Below are 25780 nucleotides of genomic sequence, written 5' to 3'. Positions count from 1 at the left end.
CGAATCTAAATTGGAGACCATTTGAACATGACATTCATGTTATTAATTTTCTTTAATATCTTACGTTATCATACGTATGACACTTAACAATCTCAAACATTCATGTTATTAATTTTCTCTAATATCTTACATTATCAGACGTATGACACTTAACAATCTCAGATGAGTGAGATGACACACATTGCTATGATATACGAATTTGTAGTCTCTAAACATACATATGAAATGAAAACACCCTCCCATTCATGCTAAAAATTTAATGTTTTTCACTTATGAAATTCTCATACATATACAGTGCCTATCCTCATGCTTATTCAGGCGGCCCAACAAGGACACAATACATATTGGGCCGATTATTTTAAGCAAAACGAGGTGAAGAAATAACATCCACAGTTGGATTTGTCCGATAACAAAAGGCTTTCTTCTTCAACCTGGGAGCTTCAAGTTTGCCCTAGATTTTCCAAAATCGAATTCAAATTCGAAAATTAGAAGCAGAAAAACTTAACAGATTGTAGAGCGCGATAGAGAGACGGAGCGGTCAACATGAAGACGACCAAGGGAGGCAAGGTCATGAACCCTACCGACGCTTACCGCAAGGAGCTTCGCAAAAAGGAATTGAAAAGGGTACACTCACTTCTGAATTCCGAGCTCTGATTTTCGTTTTTGTTCGTGTTCGATTTGCTTTATTGATTTTATGCTCCGTTGTTGCCCAATTATTGTTCTGATTTCATTGTTTTTGGCTGCTTAGAAACCCTAAAAGGCTTTATGAAGGTTTAAGTGAAACATTAGAATTAGAATTTAGTGGATGTAGTCCTAGTTTTGATAGTCTCAAGATGTAAGCACATATGATTGGGTTGCTGAATTGGAATGATGGAATTAGGTTTGGGTAAAGTCAATGCCGATATTCGACAGGACAATGTATTGATCAGACATTCACACACACATACTTGAATTGAGCCAATAGGCCGAGAACTGACAGAGCCGTGTTTTTTTTTTTATCGTAGCAGATTAGTTTTTGGTAGTATTCTACAAATCTAATACTTTCTTTACAATGATTATGTGGTGTTATTGCTATTATAGACTAATGGTTTATGTTATATATGCTTGACAGAACAAGAAAGAAAGGAAGAAGGTGAGGGAGGTGGGGATCTTGAAGAAGGATCCCGAGACCCTGAAGGAGCAGATTGATAAATTGAATAAGCAGAGTAAGTTTACTTAAATCTTTCTCCTCACACTTTACAGTTATGAGTCGAGTTCATTTATCTCAAGTATCTATAGGATATCTGGATGTGCTATTGATTTCCCATTATTTCGATTGCCACTTACATTTATTGTTCTCACGTCTCAATATCTTCTTAGATATCAAGCCAGGAGGCTAAAGGTTTAAAATTTGGTAGTGTGAGTTTATTTTCTAATGCCTGGGGTCCAACTAGTATTTAGAAGTGTTGAGATTGCAAAAAAAAAAAATTGTCATCTAGATGAACGTTTCTTGATTAATGCACGACCTACCTCTAAAGTAAAATGTTAGAGACCTAAAGTTCATGATTGTCACTTGTTATAGATCTACATAAATACGAGGTCTTCTTTGTTGTTTAAGTTAATTAGGAAGAGCTTTATTTGTGCAGAGGGAAGTTTGCAAACTATATGAAGTTGTGCATCAACTGTCAAAAACTTAGATTTAGGATCTCATGAAAGCAAGTCTCTTGCTATCTTTTGAGAATAATATTTTAGTAATGGATCAGGACTTTCAGGGTTATGGGGTCAAATAATATGAGCTCATTAGTCAGAGAGTTTTACTTCTGAGTGCTGCATAGGTTGTAACTTAATTTCCTTATCATTTAAAACTTTTATTTTCTTTTACTGTCCATGTGTTATTTGTACGATTGATGTTATTATTTGACTCATTCATACAGAAGCTGATGGAGCTCTGGACAAAGCAAGAAAACACAAGAAGAGGCAACTAGAAGATACACTTAATCTTGTGATCAAGAAGAGGAAGGTAATTGTCACATTATTCACAGTACTGTTTTCATTCATACATTCGTGTTTAGATTTTCAATTTTCCACCTTGTTGTATGGCTCGTTTCGTTTTGTCATATATGATCGGCAAAAATGTTATTTTTGAATGTGAAATTAGTATTCAAAGTCTTCTATTTTATTTGCTGTTAGTCCTATGCATACTTTTGTTAGAATTATTTTGATGCATTCGATGATCAGGTCTTAATTGCACTTTTGGACAGGAAGTTGAAGAGAAAGCAAAGGAGAAGGGTGAGACCCCAGTTATGTTCAGGTGCAAATTCTGTTCTGTCAACTATATTTGTGCTATGTTCTTTCTCAAAACAGTTTTATTTATTTTGATTTAATAAACATATTTTTTTTTTCTTTCTTTTCTTCTTAGTCATTTGGGACCACCCAAAAGACGAACAACAGCTGAGGAAGAAGAAAGAGCGAAGAATCCAAGGCCTGAGGTAAGAATTGCCTTATTTGTGACTGCTTTTGTAATTCTTTTTTATTCATTTAACCTCACAATTATGTATTTTGTTGTTGTTGCAGGACTCTGTATACTACCACCCAACCCTGAATCCTACTGGAGCCCCACCACCTGGAAAGCCTCCAATGTTTCAATCATCGATAGGTCTGTACTCTTCTATATATATTGAAGAAACTTCTCTCTCTCTCTCTCTCTCTATGTTTCTCTCTCTCACACACATTCTCATTCTCGTTCTCTTGTGAATGAATGCAGGGCCTAGAATTCCTTTATCGGCTGCTTCATCAAGTGGGGCTGCATCATCCTCTGAGGATGGTATTTTGGTTGATTCGCTGCCCAATTCTGTTAACAACAGCCTCGGTGATGGATCTGTTCTACCTGAGTCTTTGCCTCTACCTCCACCACCTCCATTGCCACCCAACCCTGCAGCTGCAAACTCAGGTATCTCATTGCCACCACCTCCACCTCCTCCTCCTGGACCCCTGCCTCCTAAAGAGCAGATTGCCAATCGCACTCTACTTCCCCCTCCACCTCTTCACCATTCTGCACAACCACCACCACCTGGTATCAGTGGAAGCGAGAGGGAGAATAATCAATCTGCATTTTCTGATCAACCACCTTCCAAGGATCTGACACAGGTAATGTATTCCGTATTCTGTATTGTCCATTGTCTTGATATATTGCAATAGGAGTAGTAATTTTCAGAAGTGAAAAATATTGGGTGATAGCATATATTGAACCTAATGAAAGGAACCCGTGGTATTTTCTATAATTGTTTTTGGTATTCGTCAGGATAAAGTGTCTTATCTGTATTGCAGGTGCCTACAATACTTCCTCCCCCTCCTGGTTTGCCTCCAAATTTAGCAAATACTCAATTTGAAGGTGCAACATCTGATGCTGAAACCAATAATACTCTAGTTGCCAGAGATTTTACTAAAATGGTTCCACCACCTCCTCCTCCAAGACAACAACCTCCAGTGCCGGGACCCACCCTGATTCCAAACATTCATCCTGATGTGTTACCCCCTGGTATCTCTCTGTTTCATCCCCCGCCGCCACCTCCAACAGATATGCGGCCACCATTGTCCACTCCTGGACTTCCCAGTCGACCACCTCCACCAGGCATGATGGTTCCGATGATTCCCAGGCCACCATATGGACCTCCTCCTGGACCTCCCCCAATGATGAGACCGCCACTTCCACCTGGCCCTCCTCCTACATTTCAAGAAGATGACCATGCAGCTTACGGAGTGGCTGCTCATCATAAACCATCATATATAAAATCAGCAGCATCTACTGTTGTAAAGAGGCCTCTAGCTCAGCACACCCCAGAACTTACAGCCATGGTAAGTTGGTTATGTTTGTTCTTTTGTTTTTAAATTAAGTTGGTTAACTTTCAGTAGTTATATTATGCGTGTAGTTCCTTATGGTATGAGTAAGTATATTTATGCATTCATAAGAAGCAATGCTTTTAAGTTTTAACATCAATTCTGTACATTTTAAAAGTAAAATAGTATAGGGGATGTTGACATGGGTATGTTGGTTGAGGTCTATTGTTCTTACAATAGACAGAAATGCTGGTTTTCCAGTTTATGTACTTTAAATACCTTAGTTCTGTAGCAATATCTGTGAGTGGGTAAAGTTATCAGAAGTCAACACCAGGTCATGGTTTAGGTTATTTAAATACCTTAGTTTATGTGCACTTACAATTTCCATGTCAAGATGCAAGAACATTTTTCTTATTGGGCTAAACAAAGTCTTTGGCTCTGTATTTCAGGTTCCTGCATCTGTTAGGGTTAGGAGAGAGATGGCTGCCCCCAAAGCAAAAGCAAAAGCATCACTCCCAACTACAGCAGCATCTGCCCGGCCAGCAACTACTTTTGTGAAACCAGCGCCAGTGGACTCATCGTCCGCACCAAAGGCAGGAAGCATTGATGATTCATACATGGCCTTCTTGGAGGACATGAAGGCACTCGGTGCACTTGAAGGTTGATATCATACCACTGATTTGGGGGCTCGAAGACAAAAGAAAGATGGCATGCCTGTTGCAAACGGGCCGAATTGAAACTGGGATTGAGCATGTTCAAATGTCAATTGCCTCAGTATCCCAATGCATCAATTTCATGGTGAAATTCTGTATTATCAGACCAAATATGTGGTAGAAGTTCGGGCTGTATGATATTTAATTGATCTTTAATACAAATGATTATTAACTGCTCTTTCTTGAGTAATCTTAAGTTTGGTGCCCGCGTTCCTGCTCATTTGAGCAATAGAAACCTTTGAAACAGCGGCTTTATGAACACAGCTAAAAACACAAGGTCCATTTGTGAGCGAGGCATTGCTTAGTTTCTTCTTAAATGAAGCTGAAGAGCAATAATATGCGAGTGGAAATGAATATTTCCTTCTCGGCTCTTCACACAACGTCCAATTACAAGTAACATAGGTACTCAAATGGTGTCGTGGCAAAGCAGACATGGCTTCATTCTATTAAGCAAACTAATCTTGGAGTCTGTAAAAAATGATTTCCTTCAGCAAAAGCCAAGTGCATTAGACTTGATATGGCTGCCCCTGCAATCTAAAATTACATCTTTGCTCTTTCGGATGCCTTCCTCGGTACGATGTTTCAGGAACCCCAAAACTTAATACATTGACAAATGAATTGTAACTGAGTTGGCCATTCATCTTCTACTGTCATTCAGATTAAGTAGAAGCTAAAGTTGTGTTTTGCCAATTGTAGACAAACACCAAAAGATGTACAGTTTTATAGGTCTTCTATTCATAATCTCCTCGTCAATTTTGCTCAATGGCGTTTCATCATTTCCACTCTGCACTGATTCTTGTTGGTCCTCATTTCTATGTGTGTTCTTCGTTTCAGCTTAAGTTGTGTTTACTCCATGATAACTTGCTACTGTTGTTGCGTATGAAACAAAACAGGGGCACCTATGAAGCAAGAAAGTCCTCTGAAGTTTTGTTCTTACAATGGAAGCGTCTGCTGCAATTCAACTCAAGATTTGCAGTTACAGAAACAATTTGAAGCACTAAACGTCGTCGATCCTGCATGTGCTTCTCTACTGAAATCGACTATGTGTGCAGTATGTTTATGTCAAGCAAAGATGTGCTACATTTACCATAAAACGTACTTCTATTTGTGGCTTTGCGCTAACTTTTGGTCTTCCATTCATGATGCAGATATGCGATCAATTTTCAGCTCAACTTTTTGAAATAGACTCGAGGCCTAGAATGGTTCCTGTTCTATGCAACACCACAAGTTCAATGAAACCGCACCAGTCGAAAGTTGGAGATTCCAGTGACTTCTGCACAAAGTTGTGGAATACATGTGGAAACATATCCTCGTTGAGCTCTCCATTTGCTCCGCCCACTCAAGGCAGAACGATTGACCATTGGCACTCGAAACAGGACTTCTGTGAAGCATTTGGTGGATCAGAACATGCAGTGTGTTTTAATGGTCAATCGGTTTCATTTAGCCAAGTAGATGCTGCACCTCCTCCAGCTGGTCTGTGTCTTGAAAAAATTGGAAATGGTGCTTATATCAATCTAGTTCCACATCCTGATGGTTCCAACCGTGCATTTGTGTCTAACCAACAAGGCCAGATATGGCTGGTAACTATTCCTGATGATGGATCAAGTGAGATTTTGGGACTCAATGAGTCTGAACCATTTTTGGACATTACCGAACAAGTGCTATTCGACACTGAGTTTGGTCTAATGAGTATGGCATTTCATCCAAACTTTGTGAAGAATGGCCGCTTCTTTCTATCATTCAACTGTGATAAGATAAAACATGCAGGCTGTTCAGGCAGATGTTCATGTAATACAGATGTAAACTGCGACCCTTCAAAGCTTTCTGCTGATAGTGGGGTGCAGCCCTGTCAATACCACAGTGTTGTTGCTGAATTTACAGTTAATGGTACAGCAACGGAGCCTTCTATGGTACACACTTTTTCTTTGTTATGTTTCAAAATTATCAGCCAAATGATTTTAATGGAATCTGATCACCTTTCAAACAAAACAAAAAAACAAAGGCATTGATCAGCATGTTTGTTCTTCTCATAGGCAAAAAGCTCAAATCCATCAGAAGTGAGAAGGATATTCACAATGGGACTTCCTCATAAGGGTGGTCATGCTGGTCAGATTCTTTTTGGACCTGCTGATGGTTATATGTACCTCATGATGGGAGACGGTTCGCATCGGGATGACCCTTACAATTTTGCACAGAACAAGAAATCCTTGCTTGGGAAAATTATGAGGCTTGACATAGATAACATACCAAGTAAGTCCTGGGAGCAACTAGTACAAATAGTTGTTTCATTTGTCTTTCTGTTCTGATATATAGTCTGTTTTGCAACAACCACTAGGTGCAATGGAAATAAGAGCAAAAGCAAAATGGGGAAATTATTCTATACCAAGTGATAATCCCTACATTGACACCAAGGAGCTAGAGCCTGAGATATGGGCCTTGGGATTTCAAAATCCTTGGCGCTGTAGCTTTGATTCAGAAAGGCCCTCCTACTTCTTCTGTGGAGACTGTGGACAGGTTGTTTTCATACTTAATTAGTTCTATATATAGTGCGTGACATTCCAGATTCTGTATGAAGTTTCATGGCATTTTGCAGGATCAATATGAAGAGGTTGATTTAGTCACAAAGGGTGGGAATTTTGGATGGAGAGTTTATGAGGGTCCTATTCCTTTTTATCCAATTAAGTCTACAGGAGGAAACACCTCTGCAGATTCCATAAGCCCCATATTCCCAGTAATGGGTTATAATCACTCTCATATAGATAATGATATAGGGCCTGCTGAATCTGCATCTATTACAGGCGGTTATGTCTATCGGTCCATGACTGATCCGTGCATGTATAAGAGGTAGATGGTTTATCCTGAATATGAAATCTAGTCACATCCAAATTCTCAGTTAGTCTCTGCTGTAAATGTAACATCTTTATTGACAACATTTCAGGTATCTCTACATCGATTTATATGCTGATGCTTTATGGGTAGGCACTGAAAACCCTGAAAACAGTGGGAATTTCTCCACCGCCAAGGTTTCATTCAGATGTGCTTATGACTCTCCAATGCAATGCAACATTGTGGCAGGAAGATCTACTCCTTCCCTGGGGTATGTATTCTCATTTGCTGAAGATAACAAGAAGGATGTTTATGTATTAACAAGCACCGGTGTCTATAGAGTCACAAGACCAAGCCGCTGCAACTTAACATGTGCTAAGGAACATGTATATTTGGGGACTCATCGACAGAGTTCCAATTCCTCCATGTCAAGAAAAATGTTTGAGGGACGCACAGATATTGCATTGTTTCTTTTCTTTTTGTTCTGTACCCTGGTTTTGATCTTTTGAATCATTACTTGTGTTAATGAATGATGTGGAGCATCTCTCTACATAAACAGCTCAAAGTTTTAAAGCCAAACAAGTAGCGTTCAATATGTATGAGAACTATGACAAGCATGGTACTTATTAACCAACAAAAATAACAGATTATCTGCTGCAGGCTGCAATCATCTTTCAATAGTGCATATGACCAATTTCGGAACAACTATAGCACCATTAGTTGGAACCATACTTTCTGTGATGAAAAATAATGGGGGTTTAAATGTGGTTTGCTATGCAATACTGTTCCAATAATAATCCTGATGCACACATTACTACCTCTTATGATCACTGAGAAATTTTTGCAGGGATAGTAGTTAGTCATCTACCGAATCATCTGAATCGACTCCAGCTGTCTCAGTAATCCTTATGTTCTGCACTTCCCTTGCCACTTCACTCATCATGGGGCGTTTCTCCGGAGATGGATCACAGCACTGCATTGCAATCTGCAGCAGTCTAAGCATTCCACTAGAGGTTGTTCTGTGCTCGTCAGATAGTTCAACATCAAAAATCTCAGCTGTCCATTCTTCCCTAACTGCTCGGTGAACCCAGCTGCAAAGATCTACACCACTGACACCTGATGGAGCAGTGCAGACCGAGATTTTACCTGTCAAAAGCTCTAAAAGAAGGCTTCCATAGCTCCAAACATCAGACTCTACTGAAACTCTTTTGGTCCTTTTATACTCGGGTGCTTTATACGAAACCATGCGTTGAACTGCAATTGGATGTGATACTAGTGAAGCAAAACCATAATCTGAAACAAGAACCGTGCCATTCTCATTGAGAAGAATGTTTGTAGACTTTAAGTTTCCATGGGGAAGTATATTAGGGGATGTGGCATTGAGATGAAGATACTCCACAGCTCGCGCTACACCTTGAGCAACTGATAGTCTTGATGTCCATGTAAATGGAATCCTATTTGGCCCTCTTGCTTCTGCATCAGTCGTTAGAAAAATTAATGTGGTACGTATGCATGGTTTATATATGGAAAGTAGTGTGCTCTTTCTACATATCTGATAAGAATAGGCTAGTTTATTTGTTTGACACTCTAGCAAGGTTATACATGTTAATTAAACTATCAGAAAGTATGTCAAGAACAATATGAACCAATAGTTCGAAAGAAACTCACCAAACAATCGGTTGAACAAATTCCCATTTGGAACATATCTATATAGGAGCAACTTTTCATCCTTGGTATGGTAGTAAGCAAGAAGTGGCAACAAGTTGGGGTGTTTCAAGTTGGCAATCAACTGCAACTGCTTGTTGAATTCTTCAGTAATCAATGGTTTCAGATCCCTTATCCTCTTTACAACAACGGCTTCCTTCCCAATCATCTTAGCCTTATAACTGTTTCCAAAAATCCCTCTGCCTAATCCCTCAGCAGAAGCTTTCAAAATATCTCCAAGTTCAAACTCTGCAGCTGCTCCATCCTCAACCTCAGTGAATATAAGCTTCCCTTTCTCTTGTACTCCTCCCACATAACTCACTGCCTCATCCCTTTCTCTTACACCTTCATCTTGGTCCTTCTCTCCACCTGTTTTGCTCTCCTCATTCGTTTGTTTGGTACTAGTGGCTTTCACTTGCTTTATCAACTTCCTTAGCTTCCTATATTTCATATAATAGAGAACCGAAAGAAAACTGGCGATTGCTAGACAAACAAGAAGCAAACCACAAAAGATTACAGCATACCGGGAAGGACCAGGATCTTTGTTATTAGAACCAGAAGAACCATTCTTGTTACCACTGTTCAACTGAGAAGGGCTGACAGCCTCACAGGGAACATGAGAAGGTGATCCACACAAGTCACTGTTACCAATATATGAACTGTAGTCAAATTTTTGAAGAGCTTGAGTTGTTGGAATCAACCCAGATAAATTGTTATATGAGAGATTGAGTTCTTTCAATGTGGATTGGTTCAAGTCCGGGATATGACCTCCCAACCAATTATGTTGAACAGACAAAGACTCCAAGATCCCAAGACTGAAAAGTGAAATTGACATTGGCCCCAACAACATATTCCGGGAGATGTCAATGCGAGTCAGCTTCTGGTTGGAACTACAATCCATCATGTGTCCCCGTATATTGTTGTTCTTCAAGCTCAACACAGTTATCTCAGTCAAGTCTCTGAATGCATCAACTTTGAGGTTCCCTGCTAGTCCCATATTCTCCAGGACAATGCCTGTGACGCGGCCATTGCGATCACATTGAATTCCATACCAATTTGATGGCTCACTAAAGAAGCAAGGAATGCCTGTCCAGTTATCATTGAGCAAGGCATTGTCAAAAGTAGCCCTCAAGGATTCAAGAGCTTCCTTCTCCTTTACATTATAACCACTTTGCGCTGTGGCAGATTCGTGTACCAGAAGAAGTATGGCCAGAAGAGAGTAGCATATGATGATGAACAGAGAAGAAGCCATACTGCATGATTCAAAGTGTAAGGCTTAATAACTTAGAGAACAAGGAAATCTTCCAAAATGACTTAGGGAACGAGGAAATTTTCCAAGATAACATAGATGGAATAGAAAAAGGGGACATATTCCCACAGAATTGTTCTATAACCGCTAGATGCTTAAAAGCTTCTATGTCTAAGATGGCAACAACGAGGACACCGATCCTTAACTTTAACCTCTTGGTCAAAATCACATCTGAGAATCTTATGGTAGGCTTGTTTGTACATTCTTGTCTTTGAGAACTTACAGCTAGCCACAATGGCTAGGTGATCCTTAACACAATACATGCATTATGGACTTGGACAGGTGAATAATTTCAAGCATTCAATTTTTGGGAAAATCGTTGTTGACAAATGCATACCATGCAAAAGTTGAGACAGAAACAAAACTTGAGGTCATAGCTAGCTAGACAACTGAGGGAAGACAATAATGAAACCATGATCTTTGAAGCAATGTGGGTTTTACTTTTAACTAAGGGAAGACAAGACACAATTACATTTTTGAAGCAATGTAGGTTTTACTTTTAACTTTTGATATTTATAAGTATCATCCATAACAATTCTGTCTTGCTTCATCCAGGGAATAGGGAAATGTTGCTTTGGAACTCAAAATGATCATCAAAGAGTGTTAATGGAAAAGATGGTAAATCAGTTAGTCAACCTTGAGCTGATCCACTGTAATTAACTTTGTGATCCACTGTAGTTATTGGTAATTGATCCATAATGATGGAGAGGAGATCAAAAATGTTATGGTTCCTGTCTAGTTCGGTGTGCTCGCCAACCATGCGTGCCTGCCATGCCATATATGCGCGCCGGATACAAATGAGTCACTATTTTTCTTGAAAAGATCTCAATTCTCAAGTGAGGCCGTTATATAAGTCGTGCGACTAGCTTGTACTGCGATCGGATATATGAAAGACTGGATCTGTTTCTAGAAGACACCTTCCGGCCGGGACTAGGAAGCTCCACCAGTTCTGGTACTCATCTTTCCAACAATTTTTTTTTAAATGATTTGGTATATCAGGGTCGTACTTCTTTAAAAGCCATCACTTTTGATGATTTGATAGTTTCCGGAATTGACTCTCCCAGCGCATGGTGTTGCATCCACAAAATTTTTGAACTCGAAAACTTGCTTAAAACACAACAGCCTGTTACCACAACTGCATCTACTGCATGTATCCGACTGGTACCATTTTCTGCTCTTTACGTTCAACAATTACAGCTCTTTCCATTCTCAAAAGAAAAAGAAAAAAAAATACAGCTCCTTTCTCACGTATTTAATGTGACAACAGGCCCTCTCAGTTTTATAATTGCTTTCCTTTGTCAGAAATCGTGGCCACACCATTGATGATGAACCATGTGACGTTATAGTGTTATTTTTCGACAAGAGCTAGCTAGCTCCACATGAATATATGGTCAACTCTCTTATCCTCCCAGTATTTGTTTCTTTCTTCTATCCCCACCGTTTGTTCAGTCGACTTGTTAACCTTGTTTTACTGCTACTTCCAACATGGTTTCAATCACAGTTGAATATTTTGGCCCCATTTTGCTTGATTTTTTTTTTTTTAGAATGTATTTTGCTTGAACTTTGGTCTCGTTTAGTCGCGAAAAGAAAATAGTTTCTTTGTCTCTCGCATAAGAAGAGAAAGAGCCAGGTTCCAGAATTCATGTTAGGGTTGCACAAGTAAGTAATACATAAAGAAGGGCAGATGGGTAATCATGGGCACAAGACACGTTAAACTACAAAGATCTATGTAAATCTAACCAACTTGGTTTCCCAGGCAAGTGGGTTCTTTCAGAGACCAACCACCCCCACTAAGCTAGATATAAAACTCAAGCAAAGTCAAGGTTCAACTCTTAATCTGCAAATGTCTACTGCCTCCTATTGTCTTTATTTCACTTTAAGCTATGTCGCTATGATCCATTGATGGGTATATAATTCCATGGTGTTGAGAAACTCGAAATCATTTGTCAAAGGCTAGAGAAAGAGAGAGCTGGAGAGGGACAGAAAGTTGAAAACAAATAGTCTGAATGATTCATTGTGGGAGTGGAATTAAAAAAGAAAGGGGGAGAGATTTGAAAATCATGTCCCTTCTGGAAGCTGGAATATTAAAACTTTGATCTGCACAAAATGGAGAGAGGCATATAATGGTTGAGGAGAAAGTTGTTGAATTTGGCAGAATGCTGGTAGCTTTCACAACCCCTCTGTCTTCATGAAGTCAATCCAACACTGTTTCAAGGTGACCCTATAGATGCTGTAGAGGAACATTTGCTTCAGTTTCTCTGTTTCTCTATCCCAGTTTTGGTGAAATGGGTGGTGCTCATGCAATTGGGCTCTTGCTTTGTTCCTTGGTGTTGCTCATTGATCCTGCAATTTCACACCCTCTATGCATTGATTCAAGTAGGTTTTTGCTCACTTTACTTATTTCTTTGCTGATTTAGTATACAAGGTTTGCTCCTTTATTTGATTTTCTATACAAATTTTGCAACTTTATGCTTGATTGTCTAAAGGCTGAACTTAAATGGTTTGATTATGCAGGAGCACCTTCTACTCTGAGCACACCACTCAAGTTTTGCTCTTACAATGGAACTGCTTGCTGCAACTCCACAGAAGATTCACAGATACAGAAGCAATTCCTGTCCATGAACATCTCTACTTCTGCTTGTTCTTCTATCTTGAAACCAGTACTTTGTGCTGTAAGTCTTTGTCTTTTTGTCTAAGCTTTTTTTGGACTGATTAACCTGCAATCCTGCATAAGCTGAAAATATGAATTTCTTATATGTTTCCCGTAATTGTTTCTAGAGGTGTGATCCATTTGCTGCTGAGCTATTCGTAGTTGATTCTGTGCCTAGGCCAGTTCCTATACTATGCAACTCAACTCTTCCTTCAGCAAATTCATCACAGTCCTTAATCCAAGTCACAAAAGACTTCTGCTCTAATTTATGGGACACATGTGCAAATGTCTCCATATCAAACTCCCCATTTGCTCCTTCATTACAAGGCCAAGCTGGAATACCTGTGAATTCCACTGTTAGTGAGCTAACCCAATTCTGGCAATCGAAAGCCGATTTCTGCAATGCATTTGGTGGAGTTTCTAGTGATGAGTCAGTGTGTTTTGATGGTGAGCCTGTGAAACTGAATGACACTGGAACCCCTATCCCCCCACATGGTCTATGCCTTGAGAAAATCGGAAATGGATCTTACCTGAACATGGTTGCTCATCCTGATGGCTCAAACCGTGCATTTTTCTCTAGTCAAGAGGGTAAGGTTTGGTTGGCAACTATTCCTGAGGAGGGATCAGGAGAAGCAATGGGGCTTGATGAGTCCAGTCCCTTTGTGGATTTAACTGATGCTGTCCATTTTGATACTGCGTTTGGCATGATGGGTATGGCTTTTCATCCCAATTTTGCGCAAAATGGGAGGTTCTTTGCTTCATTCAACTGTGACAAGGAGAAGTGGCCAGGATGTACAGGAAGATGTTCATGTAATTCAGACGTCAACTGTGATCCTTCAAAGATTGGTACTGATAATGGTGCTCAACCATGCCAGTACCAAACTGTAATAGCAGAATACACTGCTAATGCTAGCGGCTCACAACCTTCCTTGGTACACACACTAAAAGCAATATGTATTGTTATTCTTGTTACTTTAACTCGACTATTCCTAATGAACTTTGATGTTGTTTTCCAGGCTACAAGTGCTAAACCATCAGAAGTTAGAAGAATATTTACTATGGGACTCCCTTTCACAGGTGGTCATGGAGGACAAATACTCTTTGGACCAGAGGATGGGTATTTATATCTCATGATGGGAGATGGTGGAGGTAAAGGTGATCCCTACAACTTCTCTCAAAACAAGAATTCATTGTTGGGAAAGATTATGAGGCTCGACGTTGATAATGTACTAAGTAAGTATCAGTTATAAATAATAGAGTTTTGTTGTGAATTTCATGTTTCCTAGTATGCTTTCAAAGCACTAGTTTTGTTTTCCTCAACATTGTTATGTTTACAGGTGCTTCAGAAAATACTAAACTTAATCTGTGGGGGAACTACTCTATCCCGAAAGACAATCCAGTAAGTGAAGATCAAGAACTGAGGCCAGAAATATGGGCGACAGGGTTAAGAAATCCTTGGCGCTGCAGTTTCGATTCAGAAAACCCTGCCTATTTTATATGTGCAGATGTTGGACAGGTAAGATATATTACCATCATCTGCAAGTTTCTTATGAGCAGTTTTTTTATTTAGCTAATCTAAGCTCCCAACTCCTCAAATTTTCTTGACAATGCCAAGAGCCCAAGAATATCTGTTTTTTGAATGAGGTTACATATTTCTCTGTTACTAAATTGTTTATACAATGCCAGGATCTGTATGAAGAGGTGGATGTTATCACCAAGGGTGGAAACTATGGCTGGAATATTTATGAGGGACCCTATCCCTACGCTCTTCAGAACTCAACTAGTAAAAATACATCCACACAACTCAAAGACCTGACTTTTCCAATAATGGGGTACAACCATTCTGAAGTAAACAAGAAAGAAGGTTCAGCATCCGTAACTGGGGGATACATCTATCGCTCCGCAACTGATCCCTGCATGTATGGAAGGTAAGCATATCACTCCTCTCTTTCAATCCGCAAAATATTTTCTCTAATGTAGCTACATTCTCCAAAACTATTGATCCTAATTGAAAGTTAAAACTGTTTGATATTTTAAGGTATGTATATGGAGATTTGTATGCTGGTGCCATATGGGCAGGCAGTGAAGACCCAGAAAACAGTGGCAACTTTAGCACAAGCAAAATACCCTTCAGCTGCGGACGTGACTCTCCCATAGCATGTACATCTATCCCTGGAAGCAGTCTTCCATCTCTGGGCTACATTTTCTCTTTCGGGGAGGACAACCGCAAAGATCTCATCGTCCTGGCTAGTTCTGGTGTTTATAGAGTTGTTCGTCCTAGTCGCTGTAATTATACTTGCTCCAAGGAAAATGCTACTTCTGCTGAAACACAAGGTCCTTCTGCTTCACCTAATGATGCTTGCTGGATAAGTAACCCACCTAAGAGCACAGTGTTCCTAGTCTCTTCTCTGGTACTTCTGCTTCTGCTCAGTTTGATCCAAGTATAAATTGCAACGGCATCATATATGATTGTTGTACGATAACAGCTTTTCTCCGTAATTATTTATTTTAGGAGTACTGATCATAAGAGGTATTAACGTGTTTGTATCATCACAGATAACTGTTTTGCTCCAATTACATAAACCACCATTGACTTATTGAATCAAAGTAGTTGTATTCAGAGTTACTGTTCAAACTTGTGGTTATTGCCAATCATGGTATCAGTGCTATAATTTCATTCTAGTGTGGAAAATAAAATCCCTACTACGATCTAGAGAATCTAACCCTACTTTATTACAGAATACCTTAGGACTCAATTGGTTAGCAAGAGTTATTCCAAGGTGATTCTAGTCGCCTCCTGAGAAGCACAAATGTTACCGTCGTTAACGTCCTACTCCCAAGCCAGATATCGATGCAGAGCACTTCTCTTCTCTCAGGGCATCTCCAACAAGATGACTCAAAACTCGTACTCAAACCCAAATTTTGGGTCACTCAAACTCATTTTAGTCAAATCATCAAAATATCTCCAACAAGGGTGACCCAAAACCCATACCTATTTTATATTTTAATCAATTTTATTTTTATTTTCAATTTTTTTCTGATTTTTTATTATTATTTTCAATTAATTTAGTTTTGAGTTGAGGCAATTAAAGATTGGGGATCAATTGATCGGTTGGTTACAAACGGTAATAAACAATGGCAATAAATACATGGGGCACATCTGTTAATTTACCTTCAAGTGCTTAACTAGCGCGTAAAGAGCAATTAAAGCCGGTATATTATATTTTGTGCGATTAAAAGAGAAAAAAATGGAAGCAGCGCGTTAGTTGGATAATGACAAACTTAGAAGCCTCATTGTGAATAGTTATTAGTTTTCCTCCAAAAAACCAACCTAAAATAGCGGTCAAATAGGTTCAAATAGCTATTAATCCCCAGACCCCAGCTCACACCAATAATATCCCAATCGTTAATTTGCGAAAGAAATTTGCCGCGCTGTGAGAAGATCTAAGAAATGCTGCAATAATATTAATGTTTTGATGTGACAAAGAAGCTTGGTCCAGGATGTTGGTACTCCGGTCCATAACATGAATATCCAAGTTCACCAAATTGTGAGCTGGGGCAGAAAACCAGTGATCAAATCTTGATCATTGATCCGCCACCTTTGCGGCATAATCTCATCAATGGATCAGCCAAAACGTACAGAAGTATTCAAGCAAACCCCCATTGAGGCAAGTACATAATCTCTGATTCGCTATTAGATGAACAGGCACGAGTGGGAGATGCATCTCGGGCCATTATGGGTCTTGGATGAAATGCATTCATCAGTTTCATGCTTTGGAAAAATTGGAAACACAAGAGTAGAACTAGGGGTGGGCACGAGACGGGATGTGACGGGACGAAGCTCATCCCACGTCCCGTCCCACTCTTTTGAATTTGGACGAGATCGGGACGGGACGAGGGTTTCTAATAATGCATCCCACTCGAGATTAATCCCGGTTGGGACGGGATCGGGACGGGAATGGTCAAATCCCACATTTTTATGAAGTTAAATAAAAACCTATATTTTTATTTTTTTCATAACAAATTAACATTCAATAATGAAATTTTAACAAAAAATACATATTATGTTCAAAATATTATAAATTACAATTATTATTTGAGTTGATATAATTTTAGAGTTATTAAGAACATAAATTAGTTTCATTTTGATACAAATATATAAGAATTTTTAAGTTTTCATTAAAGGTGAGACGAGACGGGACGAAGCGGGATATAAATTATTTGTCTCACGTCCCATCCCACTATTATGAAGCGGGATGAGATCGGAACGGGACGAACGTTTTTAGACCTCTATCCCGTCCCGTCTCGTCCCTCTGAATTTCAGAACGGAATCGAGAAGAAATCAGAATTTATGTTTTTTATGCCCACCCCTAGTCAGAACTACCTTTGAATGGAAAAACTCCTCGTTAACATTTACATTCATAAACACTAATTAGTGATTCAGGGTCGAGAGAGGAGTTGCATGCTTGAGGAGATTCTAATGGAATGATTGGACGGTCGATCAAACTCAGTGATAAGACCGCATTCTAAATTAAGGTAGAGAGAGCCTCCACTAATTTCTGAATTACTTATTTCATCTTTTTTTTAAAAACAAAATTTGAAAATCAAAATACAGTAGATTTATTCTCCTTATTAATTTAATGCCCCAGACTCCCAGAGATTGTGCTACTGCTATATACAACACTTTACTCAAAAAACCCAAAATCATATTTTATTATTAATAATAATAGAGGAAAATTAAAATAGAAAAAAACAATAAACCCTCGTGTGATATGTGAATGGTGGTTTGAAGCTTTTGGTCCTTCCTTCTTCTTCCTCCTCCTCCCTCCCTTCTTTGTTTCTTCTTCTCCACTCTCAACAAAAAAAAAAAAAAAAAAAACCCCCAAAATGCAAAACCACGGCGAAGCTGATCCTCATCTCCATTCCCCAATCCTCTAAACCCTCTCGATCTCCCACCCAACCATGTCTCTCGACTCCTCTCCTCCGATCCCCTCCGACCGATCCTCGCCGGAACCTCCCCACCCTTCTCAAACCGACGCCTCCGCCGCCGCCGCCACATCCGCCGCAACCCCCACTCCCCCTCTCTCCCGCAGCAACCGCCCCTCCCGCGCTTGCACCCTACGCGCCGCGGCCCGGCTCCAGCAGCAGCAGCAGCACCACCACCACCAGCAAGCCGAGCCGCGCAGGCCGAAGGCCGCGAGGAAGGAGCGGCAGCGGAAGTTGGAGAACGACGAGTCGTCTCCGCCGCAGCAATGCGGCAGCGCCAGCAAGATCGTGACGTCGCTGGTGGACCCGCCCTCGCCGTCGCAGCTGCCGCGGTGGACGCTCCGGTCCATGTGGGAGCTGGCCTCGGTTCTCAATTTCCTCCATGTGAGTACTTCAAGTTTCGATTTTTAGGGTTTTGTGAGTCTGTGTTTTAGGGCTTATGCAATGTATGTTGTTTAAGGCTTTTCGGCCGCTTTTGAATATACAAGCTGAGTTCTCGGCGGAGGAATTGGAGACGGCTTTGCTTACTCCCAATGACAATTTGAGTGACATTCACATTCCCTTGATGAAGGTTGGTTCTTTCTGCTCATCAAGTTTCAGTTTCTAAGTTCAACTTCGTCGAAATTTGTATTTAGTGAGCTTCTTTATACAGATTGAAGCTCATTCCTCATGAAATTTTGGAACTTTAATACATAATGTAGATAGTCAGTGTTTTATAAAAGCTCTGAACTTTTCTGTTTCTTAGGTTCGTAAGCTTTGTGTCAGGAGATGAGATAGGATAGGTAGTCCACTGAAGTTGTCGACTTGAGTGCTTGTTTTCCAAAGCACCTCTAGAAGTCATAGGAGCAAGACGTAAAAAAGAAGAGTTTGTTGGTTTTATGTTAGACAACTGCAAAGACAAGTTATGTTGTGGTTTACTTTGCAGTTGTCTAACAGAAAACCAACAAGCCACTGAATTACTTACGAAATCTCAATGTTCTGAAACAATAAGCCTTTTCCAGCTTATACATCAGTGTATATGTCTGTGCTTTACTTTTATAACTATTGGTTTTTACCAAACTCTAACTTGGAAGGGTCTCCCTTCAATTTTTATTTGATGCGACTGTATGCCATCCTATGCTACTGGAACATTGTGTTTTGTTGATATTTGATCTACCTGGCTTTGCCTACATCTAATAGCTGATCTCTTTTATAGGCAATTCCCCCTGTGACGAGAATGGCACTTACACGTGATACTTGGATCACTGTTTTATGCAGAAAGTTGAGAGACTGGTGGCATTGGGTAAGTCTAGTCTATGCAATACTTTAACCGTAGTAGGTGTGTGTACAAGTAGAGTAACTAATCTGGATTGGTATCTCATTTGCAGGTTGCAGATGGGGATCTGCCTATTGTTGCCTCACATGGGTGAGCAATCACTTGTACTTGTTTACTTCTAACGCATGACTGTGAATCTGCTTGTTATTATAACATATCACGTCATGTTTGATAGGGCGGAGATTGAAGTATATAAAACACTTGATCCAGGTGTCCGCGTGATCATTTTGAAAGCACTTTGTGATATTCGTGTTGAGGTATTAATATCAATGAAATTTTAAGGTTTAGCAAGTCTTTAGTGGCCTCATCCCCAACCTTTGAAAATTGATTCTTAGGACTCATGAATTGCAGATTTAGAAAGCTGATTTCATAGCAATTATCTCTTGATTAATCAATTGATCTATGCTTATGTTATTTTACTAAAAATATTATGTCTGACTGATATTTTGCAGCAAGAGGATATCCGGAACTATATTGACAATTCACTGAAACATGGTGTTCAGCTTTCCACATTTCGAAAAGAACGTATTGGGGGTGATTCACAAGGAATCTCTTACTGGTAATATAATCAAATTTCTAAAGGAATCTGTCAAGATTATTTTTTTAGTTTACTTTTAGTTGGTGGAACTATCTTACAGAACTGAGATTGGTGGATGGGTTTTGGTCTTAGTCAGTAACCCGACCCTGTTTGTTGTCTCTGTAGGTATGAAGATGATCCGATAATTGGTTATCGGTTGTACCGGGAGATAAGGAAAACTGAGGTGAAAAAAGTAAGAACAAAGGGTTCCCATGTCCTTCCTTGTACAACATACCAGTGGGAAACAGTTGCAACCAATTTTGACGAATTTCAAGATGTTGGAGTAAGTTACTAAAATGTTATTTCCTTGCAAAATTTTAAGGTTGAACATTCAAATCATTTTCCTACTCTAATAAAGTCTAGAATCTGGGAACCTTCAGATTAGCAACCATTGACAAATTGGTTATGATTGAGGTGATTTTACATGAAATTATGTTGTTGCGGGATCAATATCAGCAGAAATGGAAACAAGTGTCTAAAATTTGAACTTTTACAACATGATGTACTTGTAAAGAATCGTCAGATTCAATTTCTTTTTCCAAAATCTTTTCATCTCTTCAACTGGGTGTGACATTCACAGCTATCCTTTCTATACGATTGGCCTTTTAGTGAATAGGTTGCATTACCATATTATTTTTCTGATTCTCCTTGATATGTAGAATGCAAGCAAGCTTTGAATTTGTAGATATATATTATTTCAAGGGGATGAGATTGTTTGATTGCTGCAATTTTTGTTTGCTATTAAATACTTAATGTAAGATACTTCATGTATAGACTAATTTTAGGGGAGACATACCATATCATAGTTTCTAAATCTTTAGGGATGTCCAGTTCCTGTTAGTTCATTTCTACACCATATGGTATTAGGTTCTTTAGATTATTGCTTATCTGTCCATATAAGTAGTGGGACTCAAAATGAGAATGATAGTTTTAGTGACCATCTATGATGATTATGTTGGTGTTCCTCATTTAAAATGCTTTGTCACAGGAAAAACTTTTCTCCAGTATCAATAGAACAGAGGCTGCTGTAGGAAAAAAGTTGAAAGGTGACATGCTTTTAGAGATTGAGAAGGTTCACAAGGTAAGTAGTGATTCTTGACTGATTCCTCTTTGCTTTCTTGGGTTGACACTTTTGTATGTGGTTCTAGGATATTTTTTTTTCAAATAGATCTGAAGGGGTTACACTAAAGTTGGTTACTCTGCAGCAAGAAATTCATCATATATACTTCCTTTGTTTAATTTTGCTGCATTTACAGAGGAAAGAGAAGATGCTGAAGAAGCAACATAGACAAGCTCTCCTCCTTGATAATTATGTGTCTGTGGATGGGCTTGGTCCGGGGCGCTCTCTTCGTGACAGAAAACCTGTCACGTACACTTTCGGTAGTGCAACACTGCAACAAGCTTGACCTGTTTATTTTAGTTTTCCAATTGAAAACTCAATCAAACTAACACTATTCATGTTCTAATTTTCTTTGAAGATGATTATGATAAATCGATCAATGAGGCCATCAAGATAACCAAGTATGAATCTGCCCCCTTGGTTTTGTTGTTTTTCTATTCCAGTCAGATGTACGTTTGAAGTAGTAATTATTTTTCTATACAGAACGAAACCGCCATCCCCTGAACCTTTACAGAAACGAGATGTTATGAAACATGAAGCCTCTAGTAATGGTAAATGGAGTGGCGCTTCAGATTCCAATGAGCATGTTGGATTTAGCCCCCTGTCTCCAAAATCACCTGATTACGAAGAAGAAGATGACGTTGAGGAGGATGACACATCTGAACTAATGGATAGAAGGTGCACAAACTTTTCATTTATTATATACAGTTCAACCGCGATAATGAATGTTTGATAAATTCATAACCTCAATTAAGTAAACCAGTATATATTAGTAGGAACCTCGTTAAATGCATAAGATAATGAACTTTTTTTAACTCCCTTTAGGTCCCAATGAATATATAAAGTAATAATGAATAAAATAATGATTAAAAGATTTCACAAAAAAGACTAATAATTAATAAATACATAAAATAAATAATATAAAATTCATAATACAAAGTGATTATCCAAAATTACCAATTTGAAGTTACATTGCCTCATCATATTGTACCAAATTTGGAAAGTATAATTATAATATGATTATGAATCCAACTAGAAATATACAATGTAGTCATTAGGTTATGTAACTCAGCAGGCTTAGCAACAAACCTCTCTTTATGTAATAATATATATTCAATAATCAACAAACTAACAATTTATTCATTTATCAATAATGTTAAACCTCTAAAGTAATAATTTTTCATAGTTCCAACATTGATCATTAATAGAGGTTTTACTGTATTTGGTAAGGTGTACAGTGTCAGTGCTGATGCCTTGAAGTTGTTTTGTGTTCTAATTTAAACTCATTACTTGTAGCAATCGGCGAAGACAGAGGCCCCAACGGTATTCTGCAAAAGATTTTGTTGAAGCAGTTTCAGATAATGATGCAGACTTTGATAGTGATGATGAGATAGTTGGGGAAGCTATTTATGATGAAGAATACCTAAAGAAACGTAAGGAGATGAGAAAGTTCTCCAGTAGTTCTGAAGGAGATGAGGAGTATCGTTGGGAGGAAGAGAATCCCGAAGAGGAGGAGGAGGAGGAGGAAGATGAAGATTCTGCAAGTGCCAGTGAAGAAAGTGATGAACCCCGGAAGTTAAAGAAACTGCGAGGTCGGCCTAAGGAATTGCCAGGACGTACTAGGAGGGAAGCTAAGTTGAGGTCAGTTGATGAGCTCCAGTCAGGTCTAAGACGCAGTAAGAGGGCCACCAGAAATCGCATTGATTATCGGCAGTTAGAGTTTTCAGATTCAGATACAGACCCTATGAAACCTGAGAGGTCCAATGCATCAGAGCAACATTCTGATGCAACTGAGAATGGTGACTATTTAATGGAAAGTCAAGATTCAGATGTTAATGATGGTCACCATGAAATGGAAGATTCAGATGTTAATGATGGTCACCATGATATGGAAGTTAGTCAGGCTGATCAGGCTGTTGAAAATTACCCCGAAACATTGGAGAAAAAAGAAAGCCAGCCACCTGAAAAATCAAACAGCCCAGGGCAAAATGAAGTCGGAGGTGTACAAAAAAGGCGATTCCTCGACCTAAACGAACTTGCTCCTGGTTCAGGTTTTGACGATGGTCCAAATACAATTATGAAAGATGATGGGGATGATTTGTGAGCAAAGCTTCCTCGTATCCTAGAAAACAAGCCTGATATTGCAAGGAAGCCTGTACTATTGTAAAATTTATAAATTTTGTGCTTAGAGCTAGGAGAAAGTTTCAGCCAGAGTTCTCCAAGGCAGAATCTAAGCAACAACCTTTGGTGCGTGATGTGCAACAGGGGAGCAACATGATGCGGAGGGCTATGTAGATTAGTTAGTCATTTTTTAGTATCTCAGCACTCAAAGAAACCTACAGCAGATGAATGGAGAGTTGGGAGTTGTTTAGTTGATCCAATCAATGTACCATAATCATCAACTAATGTGTAACTTAATGGCTTGGCTTTCATTAGAAGTTGAAGCCTCTTGTAGTATTATTTCTCAGGAGCGTTGATCCCATGGTAATGATCAGCACGAGTCTTAGCATGTTGGGTTGGTTGGGTTGTAATGGAACCATCCTCCCTGAAAAGGTAACTCCATTTTATCTTCTATTAAGACTGGCTTACCTATGCTTCTTTCATTTAACTATAGATTTCTGTTACTGTTCTGTTCTCTTATTTTTGTTAATCTGTTTTACACCGGTTTTCCCTTGGCAAGATCTTTCTTTAGATATGTCGTTTTATGACATTATCAGAGACTAGATGAAAGCTAGGCACAATTAATTCCTGATTTCCTTGTTTTTGTCTAACTAGATTGATATTCAGTGTTCCCTTGTCATAAGTGCTTACATGCGAAGGTTGAATCTGTTCCAAAGAAACATAGTCTTCGCTTTGTTATCATTGTGCTAATATTGCGTTGGTTCATTTGTTCCTTTCATTACAAACACTAAGCCTTTCACCGTGCCTGTCTGATATGTGAACTTTACTTTTGAGATTCACCACCATGCTGGCGGGTTTGGACTTGGGAGCAGTATATTTTTACGTTGAATAGCTCAACTTCAGTGGACAATACTCTACTAGGGTTTTGTTAATTTGTTTTCTTTGTGCAGTTCATCACTAATAACTTCTTTTGGAAGTCGAGAGAAAGTGTCACCGCACCTATATAGCATTATAGCATATGATTTCATCATACAATTCGATTCAAAGAAAGAAAAGGACGAGACTGGAACCTAATATATGAAGGTTTCAATCAACCCTTCATTATTATGTTTCCAGGATGGTGAAAAATCATTATCACAGATTCTGGCACCCATGTTCTACACAAGAATATACTCTTACAAGTTTTCAGTCCAACTCCTAATAGCGTATAGCTGCATGCATGTAACATCATTAATAGGGCATATGTGAGTGTGAACAAAATACGTCTGAAACTAGTTCTGGTGGGCTCCAGTTCTTCATCTGCTATCCCCTTCCATCTGTTTGTTTTCGAAGGTACTATTTAGTCTTCTATATCATTTGAACCAAGCCTTTGTACCAGACAGAGACTCGGGGCCTCTGTTTGAGTGGTCAGTGAGTTTTTATTGCAGAAGAGAAGGTGGTGATTTCAGAGAGATTTTGGTGCTTTGCTTGGTGGCCACTGCATAAAGTTGGTCACTTTCAAGATCGAGTGAGGATGAGCTTGTTTTGTTTGGTGTTTGGGTTTACTTCCCTCCCGGTGGGGAAGCAAGACTCCAAAACGGAGTCTGCATCACCCACATGGTGCTTCTCTGATTAGTCCCATCACCACCTATCTATCTATGCCTTTCATCACTGTACCACAACAAAATCGAATCATCTCTGCAACTAGTTACCTTCATAATGACTGCATGGTGAGTAAGGAGATTACGTGCGGTTATAAGCTTGTTTTGTTCCGATGTTCGGGGCAAGTTCTTATTCATTACTTATTTTTCAAACGAAGATTATTTTGTTGAAGACTAAAGATTTAATTGTTAATTAAATGTTTTTTTTTTCATTTCAACCGTTTAGAGTTTAGGTCTATATAAATAGATTATTTGTATAAATTTTCACAAATTAGTGGTTAAGGTATCAAAGTAAATTAAATTAATGAACGGACCAAAATTGTTAAATATGAACTATTTCAAGTTCATAATGAGTAAATTATATTTATGAATGTCTTAACGATTTTCAATTTGAACAAAAATTTATAATGATGATCTACTCATATATATCTATAAATTAAACGGTCAAGATTTGAATATAAGATCGAAAAGTTGGTGAATCTCTTTAGTCCTCAACTAATCCTCAACAAGATGGTCCTTATTGGAAAAACTCATGTACCTTTCAATTTACCTTTCATTATAAGCTTCTATTCATACCTCTCAACATTTAGACCTCTCTTTTTTTCAAGTTAATGTTGACATTTGTCAACTAATATAAAATTACCAATATGTTTAAATATAAGAATAAACAAAAAAACAAAGATTTCAACACCATACATATGATTTCTCCTTTTTTTTCTTATGATAATAATTTCAAATGAATTTTTTTCATCTAGCTAAACTATGATATTATTATTTTCAATAATTCACATGTATCCTAACAAAAATATTGTTCTCATTTTGTAAACATTTATTTTTCTAATTTATTGTGATTCACACATTTAAATGCATTTTGTTGTTAGGAATTATAGATAAATTTTATTTCTAATTGTACAATGATTTTGTGTAAGCTTGAGAGACCGATATAATTATAATAAGTTTGAATCAATTGAATAAATTTTTAAAATAAAAAATAGAGTTTTAA

At 38.6% G+C, this 25780-nt stretch overlaps 5 protein-coding genes across 6 annotated transcripts; 4 read left to right on the top strand and 1 right to left on the bottom strand.

The window, feature by feature from the left end:
- Positions 1-386: 386 nt before the first annotated feature.
- On the top strand, positions 387-4725 carry LOC126796258 (protein EARLY FLOWERING 5). Of its 2 annotated transcripts, XM_050523040.1 has the most exons (9): positions 387-624; positions 1112-1205; positions 1914-1999; positions 2241-2290; positions 2399-2468; positions 2554-2635; positions 2744-3126; positions 3307-3834; positions 4266-4725. In XM_050523040.1, exons 1-9 carry the CDS (start codon positions 544-546, stop codon positions 4479-4481), a joined length of 1590 nt encoding a protein of 529 aa, XP_050378997.1. In that variant the 5' UTR covers positions 387-543; the 3' UTR covers positions 4482-4725. The 2 variants fall into 2 exon arrangements, with proteins under 2 accessions (XP_050378997.1, XP_050378998.1); XM_050523041.1 differs by lacking the exons at positions 387-624; positions 1112-1205 and having other exon boundaries at positions 1965-1999; positions 2218-2290.
- A 514-nt stretch (positions 4726-5239) lies between these two features.
- LOC126793870 (HIPL1 protein-like) lies at positions 5240-7864 on the top strand. Its single transcript, XM_050520498.1, has 7 exons — positions 5240-5327; positions 5423-5580; positions 5678-6439; positions 6563-6779; positions 6865-7043; positions 7123-7373; positions 7468-7864. Exons 1-7 carry the CDS (start codon positions 5240-5242, stop codon positions 7862-7864), a joined length of 2052 nt encoding a protein of 683 aa, XP_050376455.1.
- Positions 7865-8032: 168 nt separating this feature from the next.
- LOC126796257 (probable inactive receptor kinase At2g26730) lies at positions 8033-10094 on the bottom strand. The gene is made up of 2 exons (XM_050523039.1): positions 9024-10094; positions 8033-8828 (listed from the first exon to the last, which is right to left on the bottom strand). The coding sequence occupies exons 1-2, from the start codon at positions 10054-10056 to the stop codon at positions 8212-8214; spliced, it is 1650 nt and encodes a 549-aa protein (XP_050378996.1). The 5' UTR covers positions 10057-10094; the 3' UTR covers positions 8033-8211.
- A 2185-nt stretch (positions 10095-12279) lies between these two features.
- LOC126796256 (HIPL1 protein-like) lies at positions 12280-15599 on the top strand. The gene is made up of 7 exons (XM_050523038.1): positions 12280-12744; positions 12883-13040; positions 13147-13950; positions 14035-14251; positions 14356-14534; positions 14705-14946; positions 15057-15599. Exons 1-7 carry the CDS (start codon positions 12654-12656, stop codon positions 15463-15465), a joined length of 2100 nt encoding a protein of 699 aa, XP_050378995.1. The 5' UTR covers positions 12280-12653; the 3' UTR covers positions 15466-15599.
- A 2287-nt stretch (positions 15600-17886) lies between these two features.
- LOC126796255 (DDT domain-containing protein DDR4) lies at positions 17887-23624 on the top strand. The gene is made up of 12 exons (XM_050523037.1): positions 17887-18388; positions 18465-18575; positions 19200-19286; positions 19372-19409; positions 19495-19576; positions 19772-19878; positions 20023-20179; positions 20885-20977; positions 21153-21276; positions 21375-21417; positions 21500-21694; positions 22313-23624. Exons 1-12 carry the CDS (start codon positions 17981-17983, stop codon positions 23118-23120), a joined length of 2253 nt encoding a protein of 750 aa, XP_050378994.1. The 5' UTR covers positions 17887-17980; the 3' UTR covers positions 23121-23624.
- The last annotated feature ends 2156 nt before the right edge of the window (positions 23625-25780 follow it).

This window comes from Argentina anserina, chromosome 5, assembly GCF_933775445.1.
Source record: "Argentina anserina chromosome 5, drPotAnse1.1, whole genome shotgun sequence".
NCBI classification, from domain to species: Eukaryota; Viridiplantae; Streptophyta; class Magnoliopsida; order Rosales; family Rosaceae; genus Argentina; species Argentina anserina.
The sequence above is the reverse complement of the archived record's forward strand: the minus strand, read 5'-3'. Positions and strand labels throughout refer to the sequence as shown.

What these genes read in the sequence shown, in the direction of transcription:
- LOC126796258 (XM_050523040.1), top strand. Translation starts at nt 544, where the DNA reads ATGAAGACGACCAAGGGAGGCAAGGTCATGAACCCTACCGACGCTTAC. An exon ending in TGATAAATTGAATAAGCAGA is followed by an intron (nt 1,206 to 1,913) that starts GTAAGTTTACTT and finishes TCATTCATACAG; the next exon opens with AAGCTGATGGAGCTCTGGAC. An exon ending in CTTCCAAGGATCTGACACAG is followed by an intron (nt 3,127 to 3,306) that starts GTAATGTATTCC and finishes TCTGTATTGCAG; the next exon opens with GTGCCTACAATACTTCCTCC.
- LOC126793870 (XM_050520498.1), top strand. Translation starts at nt 5,240, where the DNA reads ATGTACAGTTTTATAGGTCTTCTATTCATAATCTCCTCGTCAATTTTG. An exon ending in TGAAATCGACTATGTGTGCA is followed by an intron (nt 5,581 to 5,677) that starts GTATGTTTATGT and finishes TTCATGATGCAG; the next exon opens with ATATGCGATCAATTTTCAGC. An exon ending in GATCCGTGCATGTATAAGAG is followed by an intron (nt 7,374 to 7,467) that starts GTAGATGGTTTA and finishes ACAACATTTCAG; the next exon opens with GTATCTCTACATCGATTTAT.
- LOC126796257 (XM_050523039.1), bottom strand. Translation starts at nt 10,056, where the DNA reads ATGGGACTAGCAGGGAACCTCAAAGTTGATGCATTCAGAGACTTGACT. An exon ending in TTTGTTCAACCGATTGTTTG is followed by an intron (nt 8,829 to 9,023) that starts GTGAGTTTCTTT and finishes CGACTGATGCAG; the next exon opens with AAGCAAGAGGGCCAAATAGG.
- LOC126796256 (XM_050523038.1), top strand. Translation starts at nt 12,654, where the DNA reads ATGGGTGGTGCTCATGCAATTGGGCTCTTGCTTTGTTCCTTGGTGTTG. An exon ending in TATGTGCAGATGTTGGACAG is followed by an intron (nt 14,535 to 14,704) that starts GTAAGATATATT and finishes ATACAATGCCAG; the next exon opens with GATCTGTATGAAGAGGTGGA. An exon ending in GATCCCTGCATGTATGGAAG is followed by an intron (nt 14,947 to 15,056) that starts GTAAGCATATCA and finishes TGATATTTTAAG; the next exon opens with GTATGTATATGGAGATTTGT.
- LOC126796255 (XM_050523037.1), top strand. Translation starts at nt 17,981, where the DNA reads ATGTCTCTCGACTCCTCTCCTCCGATCCCCTCCGACCGATCCTCGCCG. An exon ending in ACGAATTTCAAGATGTTGGA is followed by an intron (nt 20,180 to 20,884) that starts GTAAGTTACTAA and finishes GCTTTGTCACAG; the next exon opens with GAAAAACTTTTCTCCAGTAT. An exon ending in ACCTGTCACGTACACTTTCG is followed by an intron (nt 21,277 to 21,374) that starts GTAGTGCAACAC and finishes TTTTCTTTGAAG; the next exon opens with ATGATTATGATAAATCGATC.